Source organism: Mustelus asterias, chromosome 6 (assembly GCF_964213995.1).
Source record: "Mustelus asterias chromosome 6, sMusAst1.hap1.1, whole genome shotgun sequence".
NCBI classification, from domain to species: domain Eukaryota; kingdom Metazoa; phylum Chordata; class Chondrichthyes; order Carcharhiniformes; family Triakidae; genus Mustelus; species Mustelus asterias.
In genome coordinates, this window is record NC_135806.1 from 51,767,835 (window position 1) to 51,780,271 (window position 12,437).

A 12,437-nucleotide genomic window follows, 5' to 3' on the forward strand; every position below is an offset into this window, starting at 1 on the left:
ATTCAGGACATCCGGTTCCACTCCTCCATCACAATCAACACCTCACCCCCTGCCCACGGCACCTTCCCATGCAATTGTCGAAGGTGCAACACCTGCCCCTTTACCTCCTCCCAGCTCACCATCCCAGGGCCTAAGTACTTCTTTTAGGTGAAGCAGAGCTTCACATGCACCTCCTTCAATCTGGTCTATCGCATTCGCTGCTCCCAATGCGGTCTCCTTTACATCGGAGAGACCAAACGTAGACTGGGTGATCACTTTGCTGAACACCTTCGGTCCATCTGCAAGCAGGACTCTGACCCTTCGCTTGCCACTTCAACACACCACCCTGCTCTCCTGTCCACATGTACAACCATTTTATCATCCTTCTTTCTCACCTCTATTTTTCCCATTCCATTCCAACTCTCCCTCTTGCGCTCCCCCCCACCGGCGCTTTTCAGGGCACTGACACATTCCTCAGGCAGTCCTTTAACAATCTGTACCTCTGTTCTGCCATTCACACATTCTGATCAATTAATGGACACTTTTTAGCACCTTCCCAGCCTTGTGTATCCTCATTAATATTCCTTTTGTCCCATTACGCATCCCCCCCCCCTCCCCCCGTATAAATCTCCGCTGATTTTCTTTGCTCTCAGCTCTGACCAAGGGTCTTCTAGACTTGAAACCGTTGATTCTATTCTCTCCCCACAGATGCTGTCAGACTTGCTGAGATTTTCCAGCATTTTCTGTTTTTGTTTCAGATTTCAGCAACTGCAATATTTTGCTTTTACTGCCACAGTGGTTATTGAGCTGAGGCATGTGGGAGAGCTCGCCCCGCACCCCTCCCCATGATTGCACTGGGTGCTGAGGAGAGCCCCTGGTTCAGCGAATGCGATAGACCAAATTGAAGGAGGTGCATGTGAAGCTCTGCTTCACCTAAAAGAAGTATTTAGGTGAGGCAAAAGGGGATGGTAAGGAAACAAACAAGTAAATAAAGGAGGTGTAAATGGGAAATAAACAATATTATCACCTGCTGCCCAAAGAAACGAATTCAATATTAAGGCTGGAAAGTACAAGTGTTTACAAGAAAGATGAGATGTTCCTTGAGTTTACTAAACTTGGCCAGATTCTGCCTTCCCTGCTGAGTAATTCCACGGCTCAACATAATATTAAGAGAACTTTAGAACTAATATATAACAAGTGATATTATCAACGTCACTAAAATAATGAGTTAGATTCCAAACCTATTTAAATAAATTAAATTGTTCGGATTTTTAGTGGGGAAAATGATTGCGATTTGATCAGATTGTTTTTCCATAAATAGTGTGCAGCAAGCCTGGTCCTATGCGACAGAGGCCAAGCGTTACCCGGACATTAAACTAGCTGCACCAGCCTATTTCCTGGTGTCACCCGGACACTAAATCTGTCGTACCCAGTAGTACTTCCTGGGGTCACCGGTCCAACCTGCACTCCAGCGTCAATATTGTTTCGAGAGGTATCGCCACAACTGAGGGCGAACGCCTCAAACCTTTTATTGAATTTAATTCTAAGATTTTCTTTACATTTCATTTCAAATATGACAATGTAATTTTAAAATTAACGTTGCTGCAGGAAATGTGTTGGAACGTACCGGCCAATGAATGAGCGAGCGTGCTGACGTTAGCGCAGCGCAAGCTGATGACGCCATCCGCGGGCTGGGGAATCGCACGTGAGGCGGAGCAGGCGCAGTGTGAGCCGGAATGGAGCAGAGCAGGCGCAGGCGTATTGTGAGCCGGAGCGGAGCAGGCGCAGTGTGAGCCGAAGCGGAGCAGGCGCAGTGTGAGCCGGAGCGGAGCAGACAGGCGCAGACGTAGTGTGAGCCGGAGCGGAGCAGGCGCAGTGTGAGCCGGAGCGGAGCAGGCAGGCGCAGACGGAGTGTGAGCCGGAGCGGAGCAGGCGTAGTGTGAGCCGGAGCGGAGCAGGCGCAGTGTGAGCCGGAGCGACAGTCCCTGAAGCTGGATTTGGAGCCGCACGTGGAGCGGAACATACGCAGGTTGGTTGCTGGGGTCGCCGCCGCTGTTTCGGTACCGAAAGCCTTGGGGTGACCTGGCGTCTCGGTCCGGGGCAAGACTTTTAGCTGTTGGAGTCTGTGACCGTGACCCTACCCTCAAGGCAAAACCCGTGGCAACGGGTCTCGGTGTGGGCAAATGTGAGGCCGTCCATTTTCGAGCATAGAACAGGAGACTTTGTAAATGCTGCAAAAACTATAAACTGTGTTGGCCCGAAGTCTGTTAATGGTCCAGCAGCATATGGACAGAGATATAGGTAACAAACGACTGGAATGCTGGCCTTTCTAGCTAGAATACTATAATACAATACAGGAGGGTAGAAGCTATGCTTAGCTGTACAAAGCCCTGGTTAGACCACATTGTGGAATTTTATAAGCACTCCTGGATACCACACCATAGAAAACCTACAGTGCAGAACCTACTTGGCCCATCGGGTCTGCACCGACAGCAATCCCACCCCAAGCCCTATCCTCTCTCATGTACCCCACTAATCCCTCTCACCTACACATCCTGAGACACTAAAGAGCAATTTAGCACAGCCAATCAACCTAGCCTGCACATTTTTGGCTTATGGGAGGAAACCGGAGCACCCGGAGGAAACCCACGCAGATACGGGGAGAAAGTGCAAACTCCACGCAGACAGTGACCCAAGCTGGGAATCGCATCCTGGAGCTGTGAGGCAACAGTGCTCAACACTGTGTCGCCCCACGCCTGAGGAGATGTCCTTGGAGGGAGTGCAGCTTAAATTTAATCGAACAACACCAGCATGAGATTGTAACGCAGCTAAGATTGCCTTCTTTAGAGTTGACAAGACAGGATGTTTTGATCCATGTTTATGAAGGGTGACAGGTTAGACAGAGAAACGTTTTGTTTGCTTGGGAAGTCTCACTAGGGGAACTTCTAAAAATTAGAGTGTGGCTTTTAAGGTGAAATTAGAAAATACTTCTTCAGTCAAAGGGTGGTTGAATTTTGGAACCCTTTGCAAACAACGATTACTGCAATGCTGGATCAGCTCATTATAAAACTGAGATTGGTGTATTAGCCAAATGAGTATGGGGCGCAGATGGATGTATAGAATTAGATTGTACATCAGCCATGATCTTGTTGAATGGCAGAAAGGTGTATGGACTTAAATGGCCAATTCCTATTTTTAATTCCCACATCACTAATGGGATTGATTTTCACCAAGAGCTAGAAACATAGAAAACAGGTGCAGGAGTAGGCCATTTGGACCTTCGAGCCTGCACCATCACTCAGTATGGTCATGACTGATCATGCACGCTCAGTATCCCACTCCTGCTTTTTCTCCATATCCCTTGATCCCTTTAGCCGCAAGGGCCATATCCAGTTTCCTCTTGAACATATCTAACAAACTGGCCCCAACAGCTTTCTGTGGTAGAGAATTCCACATGTTCACAAGTTCTTCCTCTTCTCAGTCCTGAATGACTTGCCCCTTATTCTTAGACTGTGACCCCTAGTTCTAGACTTCACCAACATTGGGAACATTCTTAAGGAGAGAAAAGACCTGACATTTCGAGTCCAGATGAGTCTTTGACAAAGTGTCACCTGGACACAATGTCAGCTCTTTTCTCTTCTTACAGATGCTGCTGGACTTGCTGAGATTTTCCAGCATTTTCTCTTTTGGTTTCAGATTCCAGCATCTGCAGTAATTTGCTTTTATCGGGAACATTCTTTTCGCATCTAGCCTGCCCAATCCCATCAGGAATTTGTTTCTATGAGATCCCTCTCATTCTTCTAAATTCCAGTGAGTACAAGCCCAGTCGATCCAGTCTTTCTTCATATGTCAGTCCTGCCATTCCGGGAACAGTCTGGTGAACCGTTGCTGGACTCCCTCCATGGCAAGAATGTCCTTCCTCAGACTAGGGGACCACCACCGAAGTCAGGCTAACCAGTTGATAATTCCCTGTTTTCTCCTTTTTTAAAAAGTGGGGTTACATTAACTATATTCCAATCCATTGGAACTCTTCCAGAGTCTATAAAATGCTGAAAAAAGGATCATCAATGCACCCACTATTTCTAGGGCCACTTACGTACTCTGGGATGCAGAGCATCAGGCCCTGGGGATGTATCAGGTTTTAATCCCAGCAATTTCCCCAATACAATTTCCTGACAAAGGGTTTCCTTCAGTTCCTCTTTCATACTAGACCCTCTGTCCCCTGGCACTTCTGCGAGGTTATTTGTGTCCTCCTTTTAGTGAAGACAGATCCAAAGTATTTGTTCAGCTGGTCTGCCATCTCTTTGCCCATTATGAATTCACCTGATTCTAACTGTAAGGGACCTACATTTGTTATCACTAGTTTTTTCTCTTCATGTATCTATAGAAGCTTTTGCAGTCAGTTTTAAAGCAGTCAAGCTTAATCTCGTATTCTGTTTTCCCCTTCTGTATTAAATCCTTTGTCCTCCTCTACTGAATTTTAAATTTCTCCCTGCCCTCCGGTTTGCTGCTTTTTCTGGCCAATATATGCCTCCCCTTTGGCTTTAACACTATCCCTGATTTCCCTTGTTATCCATGGTTGAGCCACCTTCCCTGTTTTACTCTTAACGCCAGACAGTGATGTACAGTTGTTGAAGTTCTTCCATGTGTTCTTTGAATTTCTTTGAATATCTGCCATTGCCTATCCCCTGTCAACCCCTTAAGTATCCTTTGCCAGTGCACGTCTCATACGAGTTAGCTTTCCTCAAGTTCAGGTCCCTAGTCTCAGATTTAACTGTCCATCTTAATGAAGAATTCTACCATATTATGGTCAATCTTCCCCAAAGGATCTCGCACCACAAGATGGCTAATTAATTCTCATTATACAATACCCAGTCTAGGATGGCCTGTTCTCAAGTTGGTTCCTCGACATATTGGTCGAGAAAACCATCCCTTATACATTCCAGGAAATCCTCCTCCATCGTATTGCTACCAGTTTGGTGAGCCCAAGCAATATGCAGATTGAAGTCACCAATAATAACTGCCCCGTGCCCTTACTGCATGCATCTCTAATTTCCTGCTTGATGCCATCCCCAACCTTGCTACTACTGTTTGGTGGTCTGTACACAACTCCCACAAGCATTTTTTGTCCTTTGGAGTTCTGCAGCTCCACCCATACAGATTCGACATCATCCAGGCTAATAATGTCTGTCCTTATTGTTAGTGTCCACTTTAACCAGCAATGCTACCCCACTCTCTTTTCTTTGCATCTATCTTTCCTGAATATTGAATACCCCCAGATGCTGAGATCCCATCCTAGGTCACCCTGGAGCCAGGTCTCCGTGGTCCCAATTACATCATATCTGTTAATGACTGTCTGCGCAGTTAACCCATCCACCTTATTACCACCTCGTATTGAGACACAGACCTTCAGGTTTTTTTGGCATTTTTTGCTCTCTTAGAATTATGATATAATGTGGCCCTTTTTGATTTTTGTCTTTGGTTTCTCTGTTTTCCCCTTATTGCCTTTTGTTTCTGTCCCACTTTACTTCCCTCTGACTTCCTGCATTGGTTCCCATACACCTGCCATATTAGTTTAAATCCTTCCTAACAGCACTAACTAACATTCCCCTTAGGGCGTTGGTTCTGGTACTGCCCCAGTTGCAGACTATCTGATTTGTACCGGTCCCACCTCCCCCAGAACCGCTTCCAATGTCCCAGGAATCCCTCCCTCCCTCGAGCCACGTATTCCTCTTAGCTACCCTGACATTTCCTACTCTGACTAGCACGTGGCACTGGTAGCAATCCTGAGATTGCTACCTTTGAGGTCCTACTTTTTAGTTTAACTCCTAACTCTCTAAATTCAGCTTGGAGGACCTCATACCATTTTTTTCCCTATATGCACTAGGACCGCTGGCTGTTCATCCTCCCCCACCAGAACACCTTGCAGCAGCTCCGAGGCATCCTTGACCCCTTGCACCATCCTGGAGTCTCGTTTGTGTCAGCAGAAATGCCTATCCGTTCCCCTTACAATTGAGTCCTCTTTCATTATAGCTCTGCCACTCTTTTTCCTGCCCTCCTGTGCTGCAGCAGTGCCAGCCACGGTGCCATGAACCTGGCTGCTGCCACATTCCCCTGGTAAGCCATCTCCCCCAACAGTATCCAAAAGATATATCTGTTTTGGAGGGAGATGACTGCAGGGAAGCCCTGACTGCCTTCCTACTCTTCCCGTGTCTGGTGGTCACCCATTCCCTATCTTCAGTAATTTTTACCTGCGATGTGACCTAATCACCAAACGTGCTATCCATGTATTCCTCAGCATCGCAGATGCTCCAAAGTGAATCCATCTGCAGCTCCAGAGTTGTCAAGTGGTTTAATAGGAGCTGTAGTTAGACACTTCCTGCATGTGAACAGGAGCCAGGGACACCGGAACGGTCCCTGAATTTCCACATAGCACATGAGGGGCGTGACACGGGTCTGGGATCTCCGGCCATGAATTAACCCTTAAGTAACTTAACTACAATGCCAAGAGAAAAGAAAAATGAGGAAAAAGAACAGAAACTACTTGCCAATCACAGACATGCTGGTTGTGACGTCACGGTTCGATTTCTTTCTACTTCTCTCTTGCCCTTGAGTCTCCCTCGCAGGTCCGCCTCTCCGCTCCTCCCAAAGGTGAGCACCTCTTTCCCCTCAGCTCCGAGTTCCCACTCAGCTCCAAATTTCTGATATCCTCACTCTGGCTGAATCTCAGTCTGGCTGACTGAGAACCCACAGAGACATTTTCTCTAGATCAGGGGTTCCCAAACTGGGGTCTGTGGATCCAAAGGGGACTGTGGGAGCCTCCCGGGAGGCTGTATATTTAGGCTTTATATTTCCTCCATGTAAGAATTAGACAGGCAGCCACCCTCTCTCCCTTGATGGGCCTGTGTCAGGCTGCAATGGAGAGTAGTGAAGCCTGGGCAGCCACTGAGGCAGTGCTGTTGGCAAGATGCTGGAGACTAGTCACTGATTCTATGGTTACTGTAAGGGGACAGAACTGTGCAATTGTGTGTTTCAATTCATTAGTGAACAATTGTAGACCAGAGGCTTTCAGATTGGGCTAGCTTGTGGCGAGGACTGATGAAGCTACCTGTTTATTGACATAATATCATTGCTGGTGTACAGGTTTAGCGGTTTCTTGGTTATTGTTCTTTGTTTTTATAATATAGGGCAGTTGTCACTCAGGAGGTGCAGGAACATGTTAATATTTTCAGAAAATTGCTAGGATTATGCCAGTGTGTACCTGGGAGAATTTGGAGCCTTGGTGGGATTTGATCTAGTTGAATGAGAGAAGGATTTTTTAAATTGGTAAGTGGTGGTCATAATTCTGAAAATATGATCCTGAGTTCACTTTTAGTATGAGAAGTATGATCAGAGAATTTTTAATAAGGTTGTCTTATTAAATGCAATTGTGGATGGAGAGAATTATGTTTTGAAACTTCAAGTGGGATATGACTTGGTCACATGGGGTATGACTTAAAGTTTGGAGTGTTACCTTCTGTACATGAAGTTTTGACATTATATGAATGAACTTGAATAGTTTGCTCAACATAATTTCAGCTAAAGATGTATAGTTCAGAAATTGCCCTAAGGCAGTGGTCCTCAACAGCAGTCTATTCAGCAGAGATGTTAAACCTGGGGCTCAGTTCAGATGGTTCTTTACTGTGGGTGCCGTGAAGTGGTGCCCTCAGATAGCTATAAAAATAGATGGAGAAGTAGATAGACCAGAGTTGCATTATCTTTCATATTAAGGCAGCAACAGCAAGAATGATTGGCCAGAATGTTACTCAGCTACCAATTGAAGGAGGAACAGGCTGCTTGGCCTCTAGCTGGGTTTGGGGTTAATGATGGGGTGATCCTTGTCGTTGTCGGATACATTGGGTCCATTGCTACAGTAACCATCAACGCAAAAGGTGAAGGAGTCGAGCACAGGGTTACTTGACTGATAACCTGACTTGAAGGGGTGATCTTATGAGGAAAGGTTGGACAAATTGGGTCTGCGTCCACTGGAATTTAGAAGAATGGGAGGTGATCTTATTGAAACACAAATGATACTGAGGGGGGCTTGACAGGGTGGATGCTGAGACGAGGACGATTCCCTTTCTATGAGAGAGAGTAGAACCAGGGGACACAATTTAAAAATAGGGGGGGTGGCTTCCATTTAAGGTAGAGATGAGAATTGCTTTTTTCTGAAGATCATTAGTGTGTGGAATTCTCTCAGAAAGCACTGGAGATGGAGTAATTGAATATTGTTCAGACTGATATAGTTAATTTCTTGATTTCAAAGGGTGTAGGGGATACTCAAGAAAGTTGAGTTGAGGCCACAATTAGATCAGCTGCAATCTTGGCAAATGGTGGAGGAGGCTTCAAGGCTGAATGACCTACTCCTGTCCTAATTGCTATATTCAGGGTCAGGTACACATTTTAGAAGCGGTAAATCTAGAGCATGGGTGTTTATTTCACCTGCAAGCTTGCTTTACTCTTCAACTCTTCTTTTTTCATTCGTGATTTTTTATTTGTTCAACATTTATGATTGGATTTGGCTCTTTGTGTCCAAGCCTAGAAAAGTAGCATAAAGAACCACAATGCAGTACATGTATGGGTATGCAGTGTGGCAGGGCCACGGAAATCCGGATACTCTTTCCCCCAAAAAGTTAAATCAGTTCAAAATTTCAAACTGAATTTTGTTAGGCAGCAGAGGTAATAAAAATTACAGAACCAAGGCAGATAATTGTCTTTGAGATATAAATCATCCATAATAAGTAACAAAAAAGGATCAAGGGCAGTGTGCTTATTGCTATGTTTTGATAGTAATACAATTGTTACTATCCTGTAGTACCAACTTAGAGATTGAGAGTTCAACTCATACATTATCTGTCAAGACCCTTACAGCATCCACTGTGTCCACTTACACCACATGGACTGCAGAGGTTCAAGGTGGCTCACTGCTACCTTTTCAAGGGCAAATAGGGATGGGCAATAAATGCTGGCCGAGGCAGCATCTCACAAAAGTATTTTTAAAAAGCCCAGCCTAATATGGTTTCAGTCCACAAAATGTCATTCATTTTTAATACCCTCTGAAATGACCTGACTAGCCACTCCGTTCAAGCACTTTCAAGAAGTTGGCCTTCTTAAGGTAATTAAGGCAGGCATAAAATGTAGAATTATCAGCTCTGCTCACAGTTGAGAACCAATTGAACATTCACAACCAGGCCTTGTTCTTGGGTATGGATCATTGTCCTTCATTTGAATTTGTCCAGCCATAGAGTTTTTAATGTGTGTATGGAATTATTAGCTGTTGGGTCTATCTTTCTCAGGTTTGTTAATATATAAGATATTGGTGTCACCAGTGCGCACTACATTAAGCTTTCTGGTTTTGGGGATAAATAGGATGGTGCAATTTAATCGTCCCCCTGTGTTTGGGGGGAGGGGTGCATGCGATTGGGCAGGAGTGTACGGACGTAGAAAACCCACTGCTTTCCCGTCTCTTTCTACTTAAGTCTGGAAGTCTTGAGGGTGTCTTTCCTGTCCAAATGTGAATGGAGGACTTTAAGTGGGCAAATATTGCTCCTGTGGGCATGGCTGCCTGTGGCCAAGTGGGAACAGGGGGAGGTTCCATTGATCAGTAATTCAATAAAAGGGCTGAGGTTGGGGGGCCTGCTGAAAGCTCTTTCCTTTGACCCCACTTCTCACCGGCACCCCTCCCAATGACACTCATCCCACCCTCACTTAACTTTCTCCAGGGATACCTGATGTAGGCCAGTTGAATTACTGGCAGTTCTCGAACCCTGGTGGCAAGATTGCTGCTGCCAGTCAGGGACTTCACTTTCTTGGGGCTCCTTTAGTTTGGATGGGCAAGGTTACTGCCAGTTTTGGTGGTTGACGGGCCACCTGCTACCCTCATTGAATTCCACCTGAAGATTTCCCATCCGTCACCCTGGGTAATTCCAAAGTTCAGGTTAGATTTCCTGAAAATATTGTCGTTGATACTCTGTAGCCCATATTGCTTCCGTTTCTGTTTTGAAATGATCGCACTTCATCTTTCTGTATTCTTGGACAGCAACAATGTGAAGTTCCTTTGTTCCTTGTATCTTTGTCTCGTGGAGTAGAAGATATTAAAGATGCAGCTAATGTTGTGCACTTTAAGAATTGTTTTGTTGATGAAATGCAAACAGTTGCTGATTACAGTAGCTGTTCCTCCTTTACTCAAGCATGTTGACCTGATATTTTTTGATAGAATGTAAGGGAAATCAAGACCGAAGGAAGTTGTGATTCGGAAAACTGAATATTTATGAACTCTTTGCCTTCCCTCATTTTTCTGCCATTGCCACGTGACACTTTGCAAATTGCACTTACTGTGACTTGCCAGATTTTCCTTGAGGTGCATATTTTTATTCACTTGTTTTATATTTGAGTTATTAATCACAAAAGCAACTGAGTAATTAATGTATTTGAGATATTTTTTCCACATGATGTTTCTGTTTCATTAGTCATCTTGATTAAGTATACAGAAGTTTCAGTACTTGTGTTTTCAAATTCAGCTCAAGTAAGCATATATTTCCAGCTAGTGGAACAGAGTAGTGCTCAAACTGCTTGATTATTGCTGCTCAAGATGCAGCAAACTGATTAAATGATCCATTTGATGAGCAAAGACAACTCTGAGGCATTATACATTTAGAAATAATTGTAGTCTATTGAGAAAGAAATGGTAAGGTATCATGTCTTATTGAGGTCAAATACTGATTTTTTTTTGAGTTTGAGTGTATAAAATGTAATTGTGTGCATTTTTGCCTCTATGGTCAAATTCCATGCTTTACAAAATAATCTTTTGTAGAATGGCAGTGTTACACTTTCATTTAGTCTGATGAAGCATAGATCTAATGCTCTAACTGTTGTATCTGATCTTACAGGTTTCTTGAGGTGGCAGCGTGATCATGGTGGTTGAGGGTAAAAAAAATTCTGGCAAAGGTAGAAAGCCACCACCTGGAAAGGGCAAATTGAAAAAGTTCAGTGAATCTAAACATTTTTCATCAGGTAAGACCTTTGTATCATTGGAATAAAATATGTGCAACAACCCTCCACCAGTTTTCAATAAAATTTAACACTCACAGCGTCATAGGGTTCACAGCACAGAAAGAGGCCCTTAGACCCATCATGTCTGTGCTGGCCATCATTCCACATCCTGTTGCCGTTTGCACATAAAACCTCAAGTTCACAAGGATGGTGTAGATTATTTAATTGAGTGCTAATAAAGCAAAGCTATTTGTCTTGGAAAAGTCTCCTGGCAAGAACAATGGATCTGTTGGTCATGTCTAAACAAATCATAGTTGGCATGATTTTTTTATTTCAAAGGAGCATTTTCAGGACCTGTTTGCCATTGTCTTCAACCATGGACCAAATTTTAAGCATGCCACATAACATGTGTTTTAATACCTAATTTTAGCACCCCTCAAAAACACACTACCATATCCTTCCTCTATCTCAACTACCACTCTAAAATCCTCAGTTTTCTTGTCGAAACTCAATGTCTCTACAGCTTGCTTCCCCAAATCACTTTATTCGTCCCACACCATTTCTAAACTTCCACAAACGAAAAAGCTTGCTTCCACTAACTGCATTGCCCTGACTGCTGTAATCCATGCCACAAAAGATCCACTTCTTTCCAGGCTGCATTCTCTAACTCTCTAAGCAATGCTGTGGGTAATGAATTATATTAAAAGTATCTAGCATTCATTTTCTACTTATCACCTCATGCTATCCCATTTTTTTGGTTTGCCAATTTGGCTATCCCAATCGCCCAATAACTGCAACTCTCCAAAAATGTACCAAATCTGAAACTCAACTACTCAATTCATTCAAAACAAATAACCCTTTTAGTCTCTCTCGTTCTCTTTCAACTGAAATTTCTAATGTTTAAAATATGGTTTATTAAACCCAGTTTTGTGATTACGGTAGTCGAGGTGTTGTAGTTTATTTCACTATCTGTATTTTAAATTAAAAGTGAAGGAATTTGGTAGTTTTACCTTTCCTGGTTTGCTGTCTGAAAATACTTTAATGTGATTGGTTGCCTACCCTGTTTGCTGGCATCACGGTTGCTGGGTCCTTGGAAATCTCCTTGATTCAGTGATAGACTTAAACTACTGTCACAAAGAGAGGTCTGTGGCACAGAGATCGTGCAGCTTTCTTTAGTGCTATTGCTTTGCTGCTGATTCCAAAACTTCAGCCCAGTGTATTGATGAAGAAAAGTAATTCATGTCAACATGACTAAACTGAATATAAAATTTGATTGCTCCTAATAATAAATAACCTAGTATTGGAATCACTTTCATGGTTTCCCAGGGCATGTTGTCTTCCAGGTGCTTTGAAAGATAGCTACAAAATTATTTTTTCAGCAAGTTTCACATCAGCTGCTTAAGTTTTAGTTTGGAGAGCAGTAACCA

The 12,437-nt window shown here is 43.9% G+C and overlaps 1 protein-coding gene across 7 annotated transcripts in view; it reads left to right on the forward strand.

Annotated features, from left to right (window-relative positions):
* The first annotated feature begins 1,674 nt into the window (after window positions 1-1,674).
* Window positions 1,675-12,437, forward strand: part of pum3 (pumilio RNA-binding family member 3) — a 48,008-nt gene continuing 37,245 nt past the window's right edge. For 2 of the 7 annotated variants that reach the window (XR_013498162.1, XM_078214304.1), the window contains exons 1-2: window positions 1,942-2,280; window positions 10,908-11,031. Coding sequence is in view for 4 of the 7 variants with exons in the window: in XM_078214304.1 (XP_078070430.1) it covers window positions 10,932-11,031 (100 nt within the window). In the remaining 3 variants the exon portion in view is untranslated. Of the gene's footprint in view, window positions 2,281-7,166; window positions 7,306-10,907; window positions 11,032-12,437 lie in introns of those variants that run through there. The other 5 variants (XM_078214303.1, XR_013498161.1, XM_078214305.1 and 2 more) reach the window with 5 other exon arrangements.